The 19,952-nt window shown below is 49.0% G+C and overlaps 1 protein-coding gene across 1 annotated transcript in view; it reads right to left on the bottom strand.

Annotated features, from left to right (window-relative positions):
• PAPLN (papilin, proteoglycan like sulfated glycoprotein) overlaps positions 1-1,159 on the bottom strand; it is a 44,650-nt gene extending 43,491 nt beyond the window's left edge. Inside the window, exon 1 of the mRNA XM_036261503.1 lies at positions 1,100-1,159. Coding sequence (XP_036117396.1) covers positions 1,100-1,153 — 54 coding nt within the window. The 5' untranslated portion in view covers positions 1,154-1,159. The remainder of the gene's footprint in view (positions 1-1,099) is intronic.
• Positions 1,160-19,952: the final 18,793 nt, after the last annotated feature.

Genomic DNA, 19,952 nt, shown 5'->3' with positions numbered 1-19,952 from the left:
CAGTGGAACTTTGGAGGGGTGCCGGCTGCCCACCGCTGATGTCCATCCCTGCCAGTCCTTTGGTGCCCTTCTCATCTTCAACTCACATTCCACAGAGCGGCATTTTCCTCCCACCTCAAGGCAGCAAACAGGTCGGTCCTTTCTACCGCCTGTCTCACAGAGGCTGGGCAAGGCTGTGGGTCTTTCCTGTGGAGAGCTCTCCAGAAGCAGGACGGGCCTGGCTGCCTCGGTGCCTTCCATCCCACCAAGCCCAGCTCTGCAGACCCTCCCCCCAAAGATAGGTCCATCGGTCTAGAAGATTCCCTCCTCTCCTCAGGATCCACATGTGCTCTCCAGGGAGCCCTGTCCTTGGGGTTCCTGTTAATGAAACAGCTACTCTAATCACCAGTTGGCTTTCTGTGTCCCCTCTCTAAATGTGTACTAATGAAGTAACCATTAGCACCATGTGGTTATTTAAATTAATTAAAATCAATCAAGTAAAAAAATCAAGTTCCTCAGGCGCACCAGCCACAGTTCCTGTGCTCAACAGCCACATGGACGCAGAGTCTAACTCAATGGAGCACAGACACAAAGCGTCTCCATGGTCTCCGCTCTGTTGACAGCCCTGCTCCAGACGCTAGCCCCCAGGGGGTGCGGAACGGCTGGCACCCAATCCCCTAGGCCTGCACATCTGAGGGACAGCAGAGTTGGTCCCAGGCAGATGGCAGGCATCTAGTGGTATGGGCCACCTCGTTCTGCACCTCAACTGGTGCCAGCATTGCCCCTCTCCTTCCACTTTGGAAGACCCCCCCAGGAGAGGGTTTCCCAGCACGAGTGTGCACCCAGCACCTTCTGAAGGGGGGTGATGCTGGAAAGTTGCCATCCCTACAACTGCAAACTGCACCCCCAGCCAGAGGAGCAGTTCTGGGCACCTTGGTCAGCCGACCCCGGGGCCCTACCTCTTTTTGAAGGAGCTCAGACTGAGGGTTCGCCTCCTCCCACCCCATTTTCCTGGCCCTCGGCCCTCTCCTGGGGTTGTCTCCACGGCCGGGGGTCGGGGACTCCAGCCGGCACCCGTGTCCCCAGCAGGGTCATCGGGGCCGGACAGGGCCGCACTCACCGAGGACCCGGGCGCCGGGGCCAGCAGCAGCGGCACGAGCAGGAGCAGCTGCATCTCGGCCTGCGGGCGAGGCAGGGGTTGGAGCGGGCGGGGCGGACCAGGCACCGCCCCCCGAGCCCCGGCCTCCGACGGCGGCTTCGCTCGACGGGGGGAGGGGCGGGCGCGTCTCCCTCCTTCCGGCTCCCCACAGGTGACCCGGAGACCCGCAGAGTGTCGGACGGGAGGAAACTGCAGTGAAACACAGCAGAGCGCCGCCCGCGCCGCCCACACCGGGGAAGGAGAAAAGGCCCGTCTACGACTGGCTTCTAAGCGTTCAAGAGCAACTCCTTTCAGGGTTGGGGGAAGCAATTAAAAATACTTCCTTGTTGAAAGGCAGGGAGTTCAGATTTAAAGCAAATTCACTGTTTTAACTCAGCAAGAGGTTCCTTTTAAAAAGCCACTCCACAAGTTGTTTAAAAACCCGTTAATATAGATTTTTTAAAAGTCTCTTAAGACGTGAAAAATTCAATGTAAATGCTTTAAAAAGGTTAATTGTATCCTACTTTAAACCCAAGCCAGTATTTCTGTGTTGGGGAAGCTCCACGGCAGTTCCCTTAAGCAGTCCACGTGTGCACGTATGCAGTGTGGTATGTGTGTACGTACAGAGTGCCTTGTGGACTCGTGTGTGTGCATGCATGCAGGGTGTGCATGTGCAGTGTCTGGGTGCAGTGTGCAGTGTGTGCAGTATGTGTGCATGTGTGTACATGTCACTGTGCTGGAGAATGACATAAGCAGTGTGACCTGTTCAGTACAAAACATTAAACGAGTACTGACTTGTATGCTTAAATTTTAAAATCTGTAATTCTACCAATGTTCTTTTAATTTTTAAAGTATAAAATGACTTCAGTTTACAAGGATAAAACGGTAAACATAAGCCAGGTTCAGCAGAATGTAACCTGGCACACGTAACGGTTAATTTAGCACCAGCAGTGATTCATGTAGCCATTCTTTTCACAGCGGAACCCGAGGCCCCTGGGCCGGCGGGGGTGAGGCGGGGGTGAGGCGGGGGTGAGGCGGGGGTGAGGCGGGGGTGAGGCGGGGGTGAGGCGGGGGTGAGGCGGGGGTGAGGCGGGTGGTGGGCTGCCTCCCCGCCCCCGCCCCTGCTGGGACTGCCGCGGCGCGGGGGAAGAGGCGTTAGTGGACGGGCCTGTTCTAGGGCGGAGACGAGATGAGCGACAGGTGGTGCTTCTCCTTCAGGGGAGGGTGAGCAGGGCTGAGACTGAAGAAAGGACTGGAGGAAAGAACTTCACTTATAAGTGCTACTAGGGACGCCTGCGCTTGGGGGCTTGCGAGGCTCCCGCCTAGGGTCCCCGCGCGTCGCCCCCTGGCACCGGCACCAGCGGGGCGGGAGGCGACGCCCTCCTCCGTCCGCCCCCCACGCAAGGATCTTCTCGAGGTCCGCCCGCCGCAGGGGGCGTTCCCGCGGCCGCGCCACCCCACCCGCCGCGGACCCGCCCGCAGCCCCCCAAGGCGGCAAGTTGTGGCCTCGGACGTGCGGCGCGGGAGGGCAGGGCACGTGCGGCCGGGCGGAGGACCCGGGGCCCAGGAGATCAGGCCCCGGCTGCACCTCCGGGAAGGGGCGCCCGCGCGGAGAACAGAGACCGCCGGGGGTCAGAGCCCAGGATGCTGGAGCCGGCGGCGCGGGGCCGCCCGGGTTGCATCCGTCCGCCCAGCACCCGCCTCCGCGGCTCCCGGCGTCCCCTTCCCGCCGGTGACTCCCGCCCCGGCCCGAGGGCGTGCGATGCGGAGCGGTGGCCCGCGCAGCTCCCACCTCGACGGACAGAGCCGGGGTTCCCCGCTTCCTCGGCACCGTTCTCCCTACGGACCAGGCGGGCAAATCCCTGCAGCAGCGCCGGGTGAGCCGCCCCGCCGCCGGGTTGCTGTCCCTCCGCCGTCCTACCTGTCTCCAGGAACGCCCGGGCGCGGGGGCTGGCAAGCAGCTCCGCTGTACCCGCCCTGCCCAGGCCGGGAGGTCGGCCAGGCCACGCGGAACGCCTGCGGGGGTTGGACTTTCTCTCCCCGGGCTGCCTGGCTTCCTCCCCGCCCTATTTCCCCCACCCCGCCCTGCGGACACCCATCCCCGATCCCGGTGGGAGAACTTGCTCCCGTGGAGAGGCCCCCACAGTCATCGGTGATACCCAGGACCTCTTCCCCTTGGGTCTGAGCCAAGTCCTGGCTTGTCCTCCACTCTGTAGGCACCTTTGTTTCCTCTCTTGGGCGGGCACCGGTCATCTCTCCAGTCCCATTTCCTCTGTGCCCCTGCCTTCCAGTTGTGTGCTATCCCTCCTCCACACCCACCTTCCTTTCCCCCAAATTCTATACTCTGGCCACAGCTGAGTTTTTCCACACACGTGCTGCTGTTTCTCACCACCCGGTTGGCTTTTCCCACTGCCCAGACTGTACTCTAGAAACCCCTTCTACCATGCAAACTCCTACTCATCCCTCAAGGCCCTGGTCAAACGTCATCTTTTCTAGAAGCCTCCCCCACACCACAGCAGGCAGAGTCGGTGACCGGGCTCTCTGAGTCTCAGTCTGCTGTAGTTGACATAGGGTTGAATCCCACGGTGGAAATGTCTCCCTGATTCAGCTGCGAGGTCCCTTAGGGTAAAGCTTGCATCCCTATCACCTGTGCCCAGGGCACTAGTTGGGATTAAGGTAGGGGCTCAATAAATGTGATAAATTTAATCTCCTTTCCTGGTTGTCCTTTTTCTCTACCAAGGTACTCTGCCTGCCGATCCTTTTTTGGAACTGGAAATCACCCACCCCCAGGAAAACAGCACTGGCCCTGGGGCAGTGGGAGGTGGGAGGTTCCCCCCTTGTCTATGCCAGCCATTGGTCATTTCTCCCCTGGCCTCCACTGGAGCAACGAAAAGGGGGAAACTAACCCCCACCCCTTAAGACCCCCCAGGTCGTGTGGGCCATCACTGATGATTGGACAAAATGCTTACTAAAAAAAAAACATGTTTTAAATCTGACCCACTTCTTACCTATCAATGGAGAGAGGAGGAGCAGCAGCTGTGTAGCAGGGGCCCCTGGGGACTTGTGTGAATTCTTAGGCAAAGATAAAGCTTGGCAGAGGAAAGGGAGTGGAATTACCCAAAGTCTCCCTTGAAAAGGAAAATAGTTTCTTCCATTCAGTAAGCTCCACTCCCTGCCCCCATCAGCCAGGAATTTTCTGAGCTTGGTCAAAGGTCCCCTGAAAAGTGGGAAAAAGCTTCTTCTGCTGTGGGGGGTGGGCAGCAAGGTGCCTTCCTGATCTGTTCTTGTTTTTCCTCTGTGATCCCTTCTTCTTAGACACCCAGGCCCATTATTTCTTACTGCCCACCCAGCTTCAAAGAAGACCCAAAATTTAGGGAGGCAGAGCCCTATGCAGTGTTCCGGGTCAGCCTTGGACCCACCAGCTGGGCTCCAGCAGTTACTGGCTTGTGCAAGGACTTGTGATCTCAAACCTCAAATTCTGCTACTCAGAAGGATGTTGTGAGCATAAGCCCAGCACATAATTGTTCTGCACACAAATGGTGTACACACAAAAAAAGGTGGCTTAGAAAGAAGATTTCAGGAAAAAGTATAAGACCATCCCTCCTGTTGTAACTTCCCCTCTGCACTGGCCCTGTCACTCAAGAGCTACATGAGACTTCCTTCTACTTGGGGGCTGGGAGTAACCCAGAGGGGCAGAAGTACAGTCTTGGGAGGCAGACAGACCTGGGTTGGAAACCTCTGCTTCTCATTGTGTGTGAACTTGTCATATTGCTTCCTTAAGCCTCAGTTGACTCTCTGGACCTCAGGTCGATGCTCTAACCGCTGAGCCAAACCGGCCAGGGCTTGTTCCTGTTCTTAAGGGAAATGCTTTTAATTTTTGCCCATTGAGTATGATGTTGGCTGTAGGTCTTTCATATATGGTGTTTATTATGTTGAGATATGATTCCTCTATTCCCACATTGCTGAGCGTTTTTATCAGAAATGGATGCTGGATTTTGTCGAAGGCTTTTTCGGCATCTATTGATATGATCATATGTTTTTTATTCTTCATTTTATTTATGTGGTGTATAACATTTATTGATTTGCAAATATTGTACCAGCCTTGCATCCCTGGGATGAATCCCACTTGGTCACAGTGAATAATTTTTTTGATGAATTGCTGGATCCGATTTGCTAGTATTTTGTTTAGGATTTTGGCGTCTATGTTCATCAGGGATATTGGCCTATAGTTTTCTTTCTTTGTAATGTCTTTTTCTGGTTTTGGAATTATAATTATGCTGGACTCATAAAATGAGTTTGGAAGTCTTCCTTCTTCTTGAATTTTTTGAAATAGTTTGAGGAAAATGGGTGTTAGTTCTTTTTTGAATGTTCAGTAAAACGCCCCTGTGAAGCCATCCGGGCCTGTGCTTTTGTTTGCTGGGAGAGTCTTGATTATATCTTCAATTTCCTTAGTTGTTATTGGTCTGTTCAAGTTTTCTATCTCTTCCCGGTCCAGTTTTGGGAGACTATGTGTTTCTAGAAATTCATCCATTTCGCTTAGATTGTGGAATTTGTTGCCATATAATTGTTCATAGTAGTTGTTAACGATCTTTTGTATTTCTGTGGTGTCAGTTACTTCTCTTTCATTTCTGATTTTGCGTACTTGGGTTCTCTTTGTTTCTTGGTGAGTCTAGCTAAGAGTCCATCAATCTTGTTTATCTTTTTGAAAAACCAGCTCTTTGTTTCAGTGAACCTTTGAATTGTTTTTTTTTTTTGGGGGGGCGGTCTCTATGTCATTTATTTCTGCTCTGATCTTTACTGTATCCTTCCTTCTACTTGCTCTGGGGTTTTCTTTTTGTTTGCTTTCTAGTTCTTTAAGTTGTGAGGTTAGATAGTCTATTAGAGATTTTTCTTGCTTCTTGAGGTAGGTCTGTAGTGCTATGAACTTCGCTCTCAGAACTGCTTTTGCTGCATCCCGTAGATGTTGTGTTGTTGTGTGTTCATTTTCATTGGTTTCCAGAAAGTTTTTAATTTCTTCCTTGATCTCCTCGGTAACCCATTCGTTGTTTAATAACATGCTATTTAGCCTCCATGTGTTCAAATGTCTTTGCATGTTCTTGTTGCAATTGATTTCTAGTTTCATGCCATTGTGATCTGAGAAAATGCTTGATATGATTTCAGTCTTCTTGAACGTGTAGAGACTTAGTTTGTGTCCTAACATGTGGTCTGTCTTTGAGAATGTCCCATGTGCATGTGAGAAGAATGTGAATTCTGTAGTTTTGGGGTGTAATTCTCTGTAGATATCCATTGAACCCAGTTGGTCTAGTGCTTCATTTAGAGTCTGTGTTTCCTTGCTAATTTTTTGTCTAGAGGATCTATCCTCTGATGTCAGCGGGGTGTTGAAGTCCCCTGCTATGATTGTATTGCTATCAATTTCTCCTTTGAAGTTTTCCAGAAGAATTTTAATATATTTTGGTGCTCCTATATTGGGTACATATATGTTTATCAAGGTTATATCTTCCTGTTGGATAGATCCTTTCAATATTATGTAGTAGCCTTCTTTGTCTCTAGTTATGGCCTTCATTTTGAAATCTATTTTTATCAGATATGAGTATTGCTTCCCCAGCTTTTTTTTCCTTTCCGTTTGCTTGGAAGATTTTTTTCCATCTCTTCACTTTCAACCTATGTGAGTCTTTTGTTGTGAGGTGGATCTCTTTTTTTTTTTTTTTATCCTCACCTGAGGATATTTTTCCATTTTTTGCACAGAGTGAGAGGGAGAGAGAGGAAGGGAGAGAGAGTGAGAAACATCGACGTGAAGGGACACATCGAGTGGCTGCCACCCGCACGACCAACCAGGGCCGGGGACAAACTGCAACCGAAGTACGTGCCCTTAGCGGGAACCGAACCCGGGTCTCTCCAGACCGCAGGCCGACGCTCTAACCGCTGAGCCAAACTGGCCAGGGCGAGGTGGATCTCTTGTAAACAACATATAGATGAATCATGCTTTCTTATCCAGTCAGCTACTCTCTGTCTTTTTATGGGAGCATTCAATCCATTTACATTTAAGGTGATTATTGATATGTACTTATTTATTGCCATTTTTGTTTAGTGTGATATATTTTTCTTCCTATTTCTCCTGCTAATTACAGCAGTCCTTTTAACATTTCTTGCAGTGCTGGTTTGGTGCTAATGTATTCCCTTAGCTTTTTTTTTTTTTTTTTTTTTGTCTGGGAAGCTCTTTATTTGACCTTCTATTTTGAATGATAGCCTTGCTGGGTAGAGTAGTCTTGGATTCAGATCCTTGTTTTTCATGACCTGATTACCTCATGCCATTCCCTTCTGGCCTGTAGTGTTTCTGTTGAGAAGTCAGCTGAGAACCTTATGGGGGTTCCTTTGTAGGTAACCTGTTATTTATCTCTTGATGCTTTTAGGATTCTCTCTTTGTCTTTAATTTTTGGCATTTTCATTATTATGTGTCTTGGTGTGGTCCTGTTTGGGCTCTTCTCACTTGGGGCTCTCTCTGCTTCTTGAACTTGAATGCCTTCTTCCTTCACCAAATTAGGGAAATTTTCTGTCACTATTTCTTCAAATATATTCTCTAACCCTTGCTCATTTTCTTCTTCTTTGGGGACTCCTATGATGCAAATATTATTACATTTCCAGTTGTCCCACAGTCCTCTTAAGCTGTCTTCCTGTTTTTAAATTGTTTTTTCCTTTTGGTTTTCTGATTGGTTGATTTTTTTCTACCCTGTCTTCTAATTCACTGATCCGGTCCTCAGCTTCCTCTACTCTGCTGTTTAGACCTTCCAATGTGTTCTTTATTTCTGATATGTCATTTTTTCATTTCTTCTAGGTGGTTTTTAATTTCCAACTGGTTGATTTTCAACATTTCTACGTCTTAACTCATGGTACTCATGTCCTTACACATGCTGTTGAGCTTCCTCACGATCATGGCTCTGAATTCTAGTTCTGTTAACTTGCTTAACTGCACCTCATTTATCTCATCTTCGGTAGAGGTCTCTTGTTCTTTCATTTGGCATTTGCTTCTTTGTTTCACCATTTTGGCTGTCTCAGTGGTCTTTGGAGCCTGCCAAATTTTCTCTGTGGGTGTTGGTGTTCTGCTGTGTGGCACCCTCTGCTGGGTTTGGATGAGCGTTAAACACCACTGTCAAGTCTTACCTTCCTGGGCAGAGTTGCAAGCCCAGGAATAGTTCAGTTATTCTCTAGCTTTTTGCCTGAAGGCTATTAGTCGCAGTTACTTGAAGAGACTTGGCTTCTCAGTTGAATGAAAAACTAATTCCCTCAGGTGTTCAGCATAAGGGGATTTCTTGAGGGTGGGGTTGTTAATGAGCCTCAATGTGCATTTCAATGGCCCACTGGGTGGGGTTGAATCTCCAAGGGAGGGGCCACCTCCCCAGAGCCCTAGGAAGGAGTAAGATGACTTCTGTCCTACGTGGCTGCAACTCAGCAAAAGCTCTCGGTGCCCTCCAAATCCCGAGTGTCCCCACACAGTTCCAGTCCAGTCCACCCTTCCTCTGCCGAAGCCTAAGGTGAGTGGCTGTGGCTATTTTAGCATCTGTCCTGGCTCTGGGGTGTGGAGCCGCTTGGGAGCGTAACCGGAGGGCGCTGCTCACAGCAAAGGCCGCTGCCAACCGTGGGCTCCCAGCCCCCCTCTTGCGCCTCTGCAATCCTACCAGGATTGAGTCAGTGTCCCTGGTTATATGGTTCTCCAAGCTGCTTTTTTATTGCTTTTTCCTGAGGATTTGTCTTTATTTTCGTTGTAATTCCAGTTTGGTTCTGGGAGATGGTCTGTGTAGCTTCCATTCACTCTGCCATTTTGGAATCTCTCTACAGTCTCCTTTCAAGAAGCTAGTCACCTGAACTCCTGGAGACATTCAGGAGCTAGTATGAGCCCACCCTTGCCCTCCCTCCACTTCCTGAATGGGAGAAGTGCTGGGGATCCAGGCATCCACAAAGGTCAGTGTGGGGTGTGCAGCCAGCCTGCAGAGCACAGGCCTGAAGAGTCCCTCAGCCCAGGGTGGGCGCCCCTGACCTCCAGAGCAAACCTAGCATCTTGCGGCTGGGGGCTAGGGGATATGGGGGTAGGCGGGCATGCTTCAGTGCTGGGCAGGTCATCAAGCTCTTGGTTAGGACCCTGCGCTGTCTGGCTCAGCATCTCCTGCTCTGTTGCTGCTCTCCTCGTGGGCTGCTAGGGAGGGGTCCTGGATTGGGACCCCAGAGGCCAGCAGCCAAGGCTCTTTGGACCCTTTCTTTCTGGTCTCTCTCCACAACACTCCCAGGGCACTTCTCATCTCCTCTGCTCTATTTGGATGATTCTCAGCCCAGAAACTGAGGGGTACCATTGCCTTGTGCCAAAGACCTGCAAACATTACTCAGAAAGTCAGAGGACCAGCGCCTTGCAATTCAGAAACAGACTTCCCACAGCTCAACTTAAATGAGGGAGAAATCCTACCAATTTCATTCTTTGCAGTGCTTCTCTAACAGTAATGTTCGGACCTGTTGCCACTTAAAACTAAGTCCAAACTTGCCCTGGCCAGTTTGACTCAGCGGTTGGAGCGTCAGCCTGCGGTCCAGAGAGACCCAGGTTCGGTTCCCGCTAAGGGCACGTACCTTGGTTGCAGTTTGTCCCCGGCCCTGGTTGGGTTGTGCAAGTGGCAACCACTCGAAGTGTCCCTTTCACGTCGATGTCTCTCTCTCTCTCTCCCTTTCTCTCTCCCTCCCTCCCTCCCTCCCACTCTATCTGAACAAAAATGAAAAAATGTCCTCAGGTGAGGATAAAAAAAAACACCTAAATCTAAACTCTTTATTTTCACATCTTTTATATAAATATAATCCCATTACAGGCGTCCATGGCCACTTTGCACTTCGACTTGCGCAGCTTCACTCTACTGTGGTTTTTCAAATGTATTCATTAAAAAGTTGATCGAGACAGTGAAAATGATACAGCGTGCGCTTGGTTGTCTGAGTCAATTATACACCCTGTATTACAATTAAAATTAAAATTACTGTACGTATGGACTGTAGGCCTATGTATTTGAGCACCCCAGGAATCCTTCAACGCTGGGTGCAACAGCTAGAGTCTGGAACGGATTAACCACGATAAACGAGGGACGGCTGTATATATATCTAGGTCTCAATCCCTTATCGAACACTCTTGGGACCAAATGTGTTTCAGAACTGAGAATTTTTCAGATTTTAGAAGTTTCTAAACTGTACATGATATGCCACCCCCAGGAGGGTCCTTAATCAAAACCAACCAAAAAGTACAACAACAGCCCTGGCCGGTTTGGCTCAGCGGTTAGAGCATCTGCCTGCAGTTCGGAGAGACCCGGGTTCGGTTCCCGCTAAGGGCATGTACCTCGGTTGCAGTTTGTCCCCGGCCCTGGTTGGTCGTGCGGGTGGCAGCCACTCGATGTGTCCCTTTCACATCGATGTTTCCCTCTCTCTCTCTTCCTCTCTCTCCCTCCTACTCTATCTGTACAAAAAAATGGGAAAATGTCCTCGGATGAGGATTAAAAAAAAAAAAAAGTACAACAACAACAACAAAACATACACACATGCCCTGGCCGTTTTGGCTCAGCGGTTACAGCGTCGGCCTGCGGTACAGAGAGACTCGGGTTCGGTTCCCGCTAGGGGCGCATGCCTCGGTTGCAGTTTGTCCCCGGCCCTCGTTGGTCGTGCGGGTGGCAGCCACTCGATGTGTCCCTTCACATCGATGTTTCTCTCTCTCTCTCCCTTCCTCTCTCTCCCTCCCACTCTATCTGTACAAAAAATGGAAAAATAGCCTCGGGTGAGGACAAAACATACACACACGCACAGCTCTGCAGCAAAGCATAATATTCTCCTACGCGGGATAAATCAAGTCTCTCAATAGCCTCACAGAGTTTACACAGGCCAAGTGTCACAAATTTCTGGGAAACATTTCCGTTTTCAGAGCCATTTCAATTTCATAATCACCAATTAAGGATTGTAGACCTGTACGAATTTAACGTAACATAACCACGGAGCAAATGGGATTCTGGTTAGCGACATTAGCACACTGAGCAGAAGTCAGCGGCCTGCTGAGTCCCATCGTGGTTGGGGCCAGGCAGGTGGGCATGCGTGGGAGGCAGCAGGGGCCAGGGAGTGCAAAACCTGTTCAGCCAGCCAGCCGGTGTTGGAGTCTGGCCTGGACCCTCACTGGCCCGGGACATCTCCGCCAAGTTAACTTTCCTGCATGGCAGTGTTTCGTTTTCAAAAGAAGACAATAGACTAATATAAACAAAAATAGCCCCGACCGGTTTGGCTCAGTGGTTGGAGCGTCAGCCTGTGGTCCAGAGAGACCAGGGTTCAGTTCCCGCTAAGGGCACGTACCTCGGTTGCAGTTTGTCCCCAGCCCTGGATGGGTCGTGCGGGTGGCAACCACTCGATGTGTCCCTTTCACATCAATGTTTCTCTCTTTCTCTCTCTCCCTCCCACTCTATATGTACAAAAAAAAAAAAAAAAAAGGAAAAATGTCCTCGGGTGAGGGAAAAAATAAAATAAACAAACAAACAAACAAACAAATAAATAAATAATAAATACATACATACTAGGCCCTGGCCAGGTAGCTCGGTTGGTTAGAGTTATCCCGATACTCCAAGGTTGCAGGTTAAGTCCCCAGTCAGGGCACATATGAGAATCAGCCAATGAATGCATATATAAGTAGAACAATAAATTGATGTTTTTATCCCTCAAATCAATAAAAAGCCTTAAAAATAAATGAATAATAAATACTAAAATAAAAAATTTCCACCCTGGCCGGTTTGGCTCAGTGGTTAGAGCGTTGGCCTGCAGTCCAGAGAGTCCCGGATTCAGTTCCCGCTAAGGGCATGTACCTTGGTTGCAGTTTGTCCCCGGCCCTGGTTGGGTCATGTGGGTGGCAGCCACTCGATGTGTCCCTTTCACGTCGATGTTTCTCTCTCTCTCTCTCTCTCTCTCTCTCTCTCTCTCTCTCTTCCTCTCTCTCCCTCCCACTCTCTGAACAAAAAATGGAAAAATGTCCTCAGGTGAGGATAAAATAAAATAAAATAAAAAATTTCCAAGACACAGCAGCAGCTTTAGTGAGAAATTTTGAGAAACACTGTCAGACTCTGCATTACAAAGGAGAAAATGAAGGCCCAGAGAGGTGATCCAGAAACAGGTCTCCAGCACCCCTCTGACCTGGTGTGAGAAGCTTACGCTCTGGCCTCAGACTTCCCTAGGTTGGGGCAGCCTCTCCACTTTCTTGCTGTGTGTGAGTCCAGGACTGTTACTTGTGAGTCTAGGACTGTTACTTGTCTTCTCAAAGCTTCCATTTTTTCACCTGTAAAATGAGGATCCCAAGGGCAGGCTGAAGGGGATCAAGACAATGCTTGTGATGGGCTTAGCATCGTCTCTGGGGCATATTCATAGTAAATGTTCAATGGATAATGGTTTTACTGGGCAAGTATTTTCCTTGGGAGCTTTTCTTGGTTAAATGAGGGGTAAGTAGAAGTATTATGAACTGCACTAGCGCCCTGGCTGGTTTGGCTCAGCAGTTAGCGCATCGACCTGCGGTCCAGAGAGACCCGGGTTTGGTTCCCGCTAAGGGCATGTACCTTGGCTGCAGTTTGTCCCCGGCCCTGGTTGGTCGTGCGAGAGGCAGCCACTCGATGTGTCCCTTTCACGTTGATGTTTCTCTCTCTCTCTCTCCCTCACAAAAAATGGAAAAATGTCCTCGGGTGAGGCTTTAAAAAAAAAAGGACTGCACTAGCCTTTATTTCTCTCACATTAGTATGGTGACACTGACCCAAGACAAACCCATACATTTCTCAAGATGTCACAAATGTGTTCTGGGGGAGGAATCCTGGTTGGATTCCACCCTGACCACGAGTTATAAATACTGGCCTTGACACTCGCCACACAACCTGGTAAACAAGGGCAGACTTGGTTAATGTCTGTTCCTACTTAAAATATGTTCCCACACATGTTTACATTGTCCTGCATGGAAATCCCCTCCTGTGAACCCAGAAGCAATGGGTTACTTCACTTATTCAATAGATATTGATTAAGCAACTCCTAGGAGCCCCAGGATGGGACAGTGAATACACGCACCCAGCTCCCTCTAACCTCCCGGGGAAGCTGGTCCCCACACCTCCAGGAGCGAGGCACCCACCTGAAGGAGGCGCACCCATGGTCTGTGAATCTGTCCACATGGCTCCCCTCATCTGGCTCAGATATATGGGGTCAACAAGATGTTTTTCTCTGCCAGCTTCCCTATGTGGGGAGCCAGTCTGCAAACAAAGACTGTCTTGCTCTGAGAATGACAAGGAGTGTGTTGGGGTGGGTGGGTGGGTGAGACTCAGAAACATCAAACCTCAGGAAAATTTAAGGAAGCAGAGTGGGGGTGGGGTTTAACTCCCCCAAGCCAAATACAGAATCCTGGGGCTGGGCAGTGAGAAACTTATGCTGGGATGCAGCAGAGAGGGGTGAGTCAGGGAGGGGCTGTGGTAAACAGCTGGGTTGGCTGAGTTCCCAGTAGGGAGATGGGGCCAGACTTGTCTCCAGCCCCAGGAGCAGGGGCCTGGCCAGGGGGCGCCGGGCCTCACCCTCCTCCCCGCCCGCTCCACCAGCAGGCTGGAGCACAGCCAAGGACAGAGAGGCAGAGCCTTCCAAGCAGCCTGGTGGGAAGGGGACCCAGAGCATGGCCTGCTGGGGGGCGCACAGTAGCACGGCCTGGCACAGTGGCTGGCTGGCGGCCCCCTGACCTGTCTGGGGTGAACTCCCACTGGGATGGAGACTCTCTGGGTTAGATCACTGGCCTCCCCTCACAAAAATGTTTACCAGTACATTTGACTTGAAAACAAAAATCAACAATTATCAAATGCTTGGAGTGCATGGTGAATCATATCTTTAATGACAAAAGTTGCATGATCACTTGTAAAAAGTTGATGACTTATCTCATGGATTTATCTATAGCATAAGAGGGGAAAGAGGGAATTCCGATCCTTGCCCATTACAAAAAGAGTCCCCCCCAAAGGATGACATGTGGACGGGGCAGAGGACCTGGGTTCTCTCCCTGTCTCTGGGGTCATTGCCATGGGCCCACGCGACCCAAAATGGGTACCCTGGCTTCCAGGGCAGCACCTTACATCACCAGAGTCAAACAGGCTATGCCCCCAATAGCACATTAATGCCCAGGCAGGCTGGCTTCACTGTGGGGATCCGACCAAGGCTCTCACACACCCGTGGAACCCACTTCTGAATGCCCACTGCAGGAACCTGAGCCCAAACGGTCACATCAACAAAATGGAAAGTCTGGCCCAGCTCTCCCAGCCCTGCCCTAGAGAGCAGACACCTCATGGAGGCCTCAGACTGTGTCCCCTGGGCCCTGTGCAGGTTACCCAGGAGAGAACAGCCTTCCCCTTCCGCTGGGATGTTGCAGTCCTCGAGCCTGATGATGCTTTCAAACAGGGCGGCCTTCTGGCTGGTTGTTCCAGAGCTGAGCCCTGGACTGGGAGGGAGGTGGGGAGCTGGACGAGGAGTCTCCAAAACAAGGCTTCCCAGGCAAATTTCCACAGCAATGGCAGGATGGCATATAGGTCATTTTCAACATTTCAGAAAATCTTAAGAAATCACACATTCATATCTACCAAGCTTATGCAAATTAAAACCCAGTCATCTCACTAAACAATTAAATGTAGCCCTGGCCAGTTAGGTTCAGCGGTAGAGTATCAGCCCATGGACCAATGAGTCTCGGGTTCGATTCTGGCCAAGGGCACGTACCTTGGTTGCAGTTCATCCCCAGCCCTGGTTGGGGTCGTGCGGGAGGCAACCAGTCGATGTGTCCCTCTCACGTTGATCTTTCCCTCTCTCCCTTCCATTCTGTCTGAGATAAATAGAAAAATATCCTCGGGTGAGGATTTAAAAAACAAACAATTAAGTGTAATGCTATTTTATAGCACATATAGGAAAATCCAATTAGAAAACAGAAAAACAAATTATTGAGTTACAATTCCTTTTTTTTTTACTCCTTACCTGAGGATATGTTTAGAGAGAAGAAAGGAGAGAAACATCGATCCATTGCCTCCCTAACTAGACCCAACAGGGGATCAAACCTGCAACCTAGGTATGTGCCCTGATCAGGAATAGAACCCACAACTTTTGGTGTACAGGATGACATCCAGCCAACAGAACCACCTGGCCAGGGCCTGAGTTTTAGCTCTTGATGGACAAAAATCAAGGTGCAGGATAGTCTCAAAAATCTCTCCTGTTTCCTTGGCAGGAGTTTGAGAGATCAAGGATCCATCACTGTGAGAGCAGCCCGGAGGGGATGCATACCATTAAAGAATCCACTTAAATCCAGTTATCTATGTGTAGATTAAATATATGTATCTAGCTCCCAGTGTTGTTTCCACTTTTAAACCATCCCTGTACATATACCACTGACTTCTGTGATTCTTGACTAGGTCTGCTACATCACAGTCAAACTAATCACAGTCAAAATTTTACCTGCAGGCCACCCTGAGGTATGCTGTGGACAAAGGGTAACAATCCTTTCCTCCTTTACATGAGGAATTGGCCCTGGGTTACTTACTACATAATTACAACAAATTTAGAAGAGAAAAAAAAAGACAAATAGGGATTAAGTATATCACCCCTTCTCCCAAGAAGTTCGTGTCCCACAAACCTGGTTTCTGAGATTCCATGTGTCCCTTTAGAGGGTACGGCATGCCAGGCACAGATGTGCCAGCCCACGGAAGAGAATCCGTCTCTGTCAGACATAAGTGGTCCTTGTGGTAGGTCAGGTCACCATCCTCCATGGTTTCCACAAGTCATTTAATGAAGGCGGCATATTCTAAGCAAATATGGAAACAGCTATGGTTTGCTAATTGGGTTTTCCTCAAGATAAATCATCTTCTTGACTCAAAAACCAATGATTCTTTTATCTCCCACATAATTCTTCCTTTCTGACTTCGTTTTTAGTGTATGCTCTCTACCTTCTTGCCAATTCAGATTCTTCCCTTCTTCCAAATTAGGTTCAAACTTCATTTCTGGAGAAAACTCTGACCGTAAACCCCGTCTTTCGTGGGTCTCCCCTTTACCCTGCGTCCCGCTCAAGTTCAATGGAGTGAGTCAGTACTGTGCTGCTCACCCCACGTGTGCTGTCCCTTCACTCAAGCAGAGCCTAAGCTGCTGGTGGGCAGGGTCTCTCTCCCCTGCACCCCTTTGTGCCCCAGAGAAAACAGTTGGGCTACAGAGAACCGTGGTGCAGAACACCTGGCCTCATTACCCTTGCTCCTCAATCCTACCCCAGGGCATTCTTCACTCTCACCAAGAGCACCACTCCAGGGCCCCGAAATCAGAACCCTCTCCCAGCTGATGAGGAAATCATCATGCCGTGGTGGCAGACTCCAGGGAGACTGCCTACAAGATTCATAAAAGCAAGGATGCCTCTGATTCCCAAAGGAGGAACCATCTTTGCTGTTTCTTGATGCCCTTTGCCACTGTAGCCAGGAACACATTCATCTTTTTAAAAAATTTTATTCCTCACCTGAGGACATTTTTCTATTTCTCATCAGATAGCGTGGGAGGGAGGGAGAGAGACAGAGAGAAACATTGATGTGATAGAGCCACATCGACTGGTTGCCTCTGCATGACCTGACCAGGGGAGGAACTGCAACAAAGGTTCGTGCCCTTGACCAGAATCGAACCCACAACTCATTGGCCCGAGGGCCAATGCTCTAACCACTGAGAAAAACTGGCCAGGGCCACATTCGTCTTTTACTTATTTATTTTTTATCCTCACCCGAGGACATTTTTCCATTTTTTGTTCAGATAGAGCGGGAGGGAGAGAGAGGAAGAGAGAGAGAGAGAGAAACATCGATGTGAAGGGACACATCGAGTGGCTGCCACCCTCACGACCAACCAGGGCCAGGGACAAACTGCAACCGAGGTACGTGCCCTTAGCGGGAACCGAACCCGGGTCTCTCAGGACCGCAGGTCGACGCTCTAACCGCTGAGCCAAACCGGCCAGGGCCACATTCGTCTTTTATATGCTCCTTCTGAGGACAATGGTCAGCTTTTTTTTTTTTTCCTGCCATAAACGTATTTCTGCTCATCAATTCCCAACAATGTGTGTGCTGTGCACTGTTTAGATAACAAGAGGTTTGTTGGAGTTTGGGGATAGAGTGATAAGACAATCTATGCTCTACCAGGTCAACAAAAGTAATGTTGGTGTTTTCCATTGACATGACCTACATAGTAATATATATATATTTTTTTGGTACGTGCCCCTAGCGGGAACTGAACCTGGGACTCTCTGGTCCGCAGGCTGACGCTCCAACCACTGGGCCAAACTGGCCAGGGCTACATAGTAATATTTAAAAGATAATCCTCTAGCAAATGAAATATTTATATTGTACGGCAATATACATATCCTGTAAATTCTTGTTTTGACAGTTTTTACATTGAGTTAAACATTTTCTAGAAAAATATTTTTTCAGAAACTATTAAGAATAATTATGTTGCCCTGGCCGGTTTGGCTCAGCAGCTAGAGCATTGGCCTGCAGACCAGAGAGTCCCGGGTTCGGTTCCCGCTAAGGGCACGTACCTCGGTTGCAGTTCATCCCCGGCCCCGGCTGGGGTTGTGTGGGTGGCAGCCACTCGATGTGTTTCTCTCACAGCAATGTTTCTCTCTCTTCCTCCCTCTCTATCTGAAGATAAATGCAAAAATGTCCTTTGGTGAAGATTAGAAAAAAAAAGAATAATTATGTTGAGCCCTGGCCAGTTTTGCTTAGTGGTTAGAGCGTTGGCCTGCAGAACAGAAAGACCCGGGTTTGGTTCCCGCTAAGGGCATGTACCTTGGTTGCAGTTTGTCCCCAGCCCTGGTTGGGGTTGTGTGGGTGGCAGCCAGTCAATGTGTCTCTCTCACATAGATGTTTCTCTCTCTCTTCCTCCCTCTCTCACTCCCACTCTATCTGAAGATAATGCAAAAATGTCCTTGGGTAAAGATTAAAAAAAAAAAAGAATTATGTTAAGACTTCTCACAGATTTAATATTGCACCCTCTGGAGGTGTAGCCTTCTATTATCCACACCACTGTACTCTTTGTGAAGGACAGACACAATACATGTGTGTTTCTAAACTGTTTTCTGATCACTGCTGAACACTTCTCCCACTTACACATCATACTATTTTCGTGTAAGAAAACTAGCACAGCTGGGTCCATGTGGGCTTTATTCATTTGACAAACAGAGGAAAATCTGCAACCATCAATCAAGATAATATCTTACCAGGAATTTGAAAGGTATTTTTAAAAGATGCACTCCCAAGCTGTCTGAGTCATGTACAATGCAGTGTCTGCAGAAGCAAAAGCCAGACAATAAACATGTGAGAGTAAAGGGTCCCGCTGAACGCACGTCCCAGCCCTTCCAATCGCACAGGCAACAGAAGTCCTGTACTCACTCCTCCAGACAGTTGTGTTTGAAGCTGCCCTCTTGCAACAATTGTTTGTAAAAAAAAAAAAGCTTTCTGGGAAATCTGCCCTGCAACACAGATCAGACTGAAGTGCTAACATCACATTCCAGGGTCCAGGGGGACCCAACTACTTCCTCAGAGCAATGTTGCAGCTGCTCGAGGCCCTGGGAAATGGCTGACATTCAAGAGAGGGTTCGCTGCAGCTCCAGGCTGATTTAAATACAAATAAGAGGTGTTTCCTGCTGGAGGGGAGGGCTGTTAGATGATGCCATCCAGCTGATGTGGGGTGTGAGCACGACAGCCTTGTTGGTACACTCTGCGCAGCAGTTTCAGTGGGTTGTGAAGAGCCGAAACCATTGCTTTTCACCTCCTGTGTTCTGGGAATGTAAAACAGGAGAGATCACAAGGATCACTTCTGGGCTCAAACTTATCATGGTGATATTTTTTCTTCCCAGGGCAAAACCAAAAGTCCAGTTTTCTTTTTTTTTTTTTTTTATCCTCACCCGAGGACATTTTTCCATTTTTTGTTCAGGTAGAGTAGGAGGGGGAGAGAGGAACAGAGAGAGAGAGAAACATCGACGTGAAGGGACACATCGAGTGGCTGCCACCCGCACGACTGACCAGAGCCGGGGACAAACTGCAACTGAGGTACATGCCCTGAGCGGGAACCGAACCCGGGTCTCTCGGGACCACAGGCCGACACTCTAACTGCTGAGCCAAACCGGCCAGGGCCAAAAGTCCAGTTTTCAAGTTTCTTCCCAAACTCAACATTCAGGATACCCTTGGAGGTAAGGAGTACAGTGGGTCAACGATTCTTTATAATAGACTATCCAAAAGCAAATTTAGAACCCAGAGAGTGTGGCTCAATTGGTTGAGTGTCATCCCATGCACCTAAAGGTTGCCAGTTGGATTCCCAGTCAGGGCACATGCCCAGGTTGTGGGATCGATCCCCAGGAAGGGGTATGCAGGAGGCAGCCAATTGATGTTTCTCATCAATGTTTCTCTCTCTCTCTCCCTCTCTCTGAAATCAATACAAACATGTTAAAAACAAAAACAAAAAACACAAAAGCAAATTTAGAGAAAAAGGAGTACTTTACTGAAAGGATGTGTTTCTGGGAAGAATCAAGTCACCTTTGTAACATCAATTTTATAAGCCCTTAATAACAGTAACTGTGAAAGGGGTTGACAAGTACCCAACATTTTAGAAGTTAAAGATGGCATATACCAGAAAACAAGACTACAGCTTTATTCTGAGGATAGATCTGATTCATCTTTACATCTTTAGACTCCAGCACCATGGAAAGAGATTGAACAAATCTTTTCATAGTGGTGTTGATTTTTCCTTCAAGGCAAATGGGGAAATATGCAAGGCTGGGCAC

Source organism: Molossus molossus, unplaced genomic scaffold, assembly GCF_014108415.1.
Source record: "Molossus molossus isolate mMolMol1 unplaced genomic scaffold, mMolMol1.p scaffold_m16_p_1, whole genome shotgun sequence".
Lineage (NCBI taxonomy): Eukaryota > Metazoa > Chordata > Mammalia > Chiroptera > Molossidae > Molossus > Molossus molossus.
The sequence above is the reverse complement of the archived record's forward strand: the minus strand, read 5'-3'. Positions and strand labels throughout refer to the sequence as shown.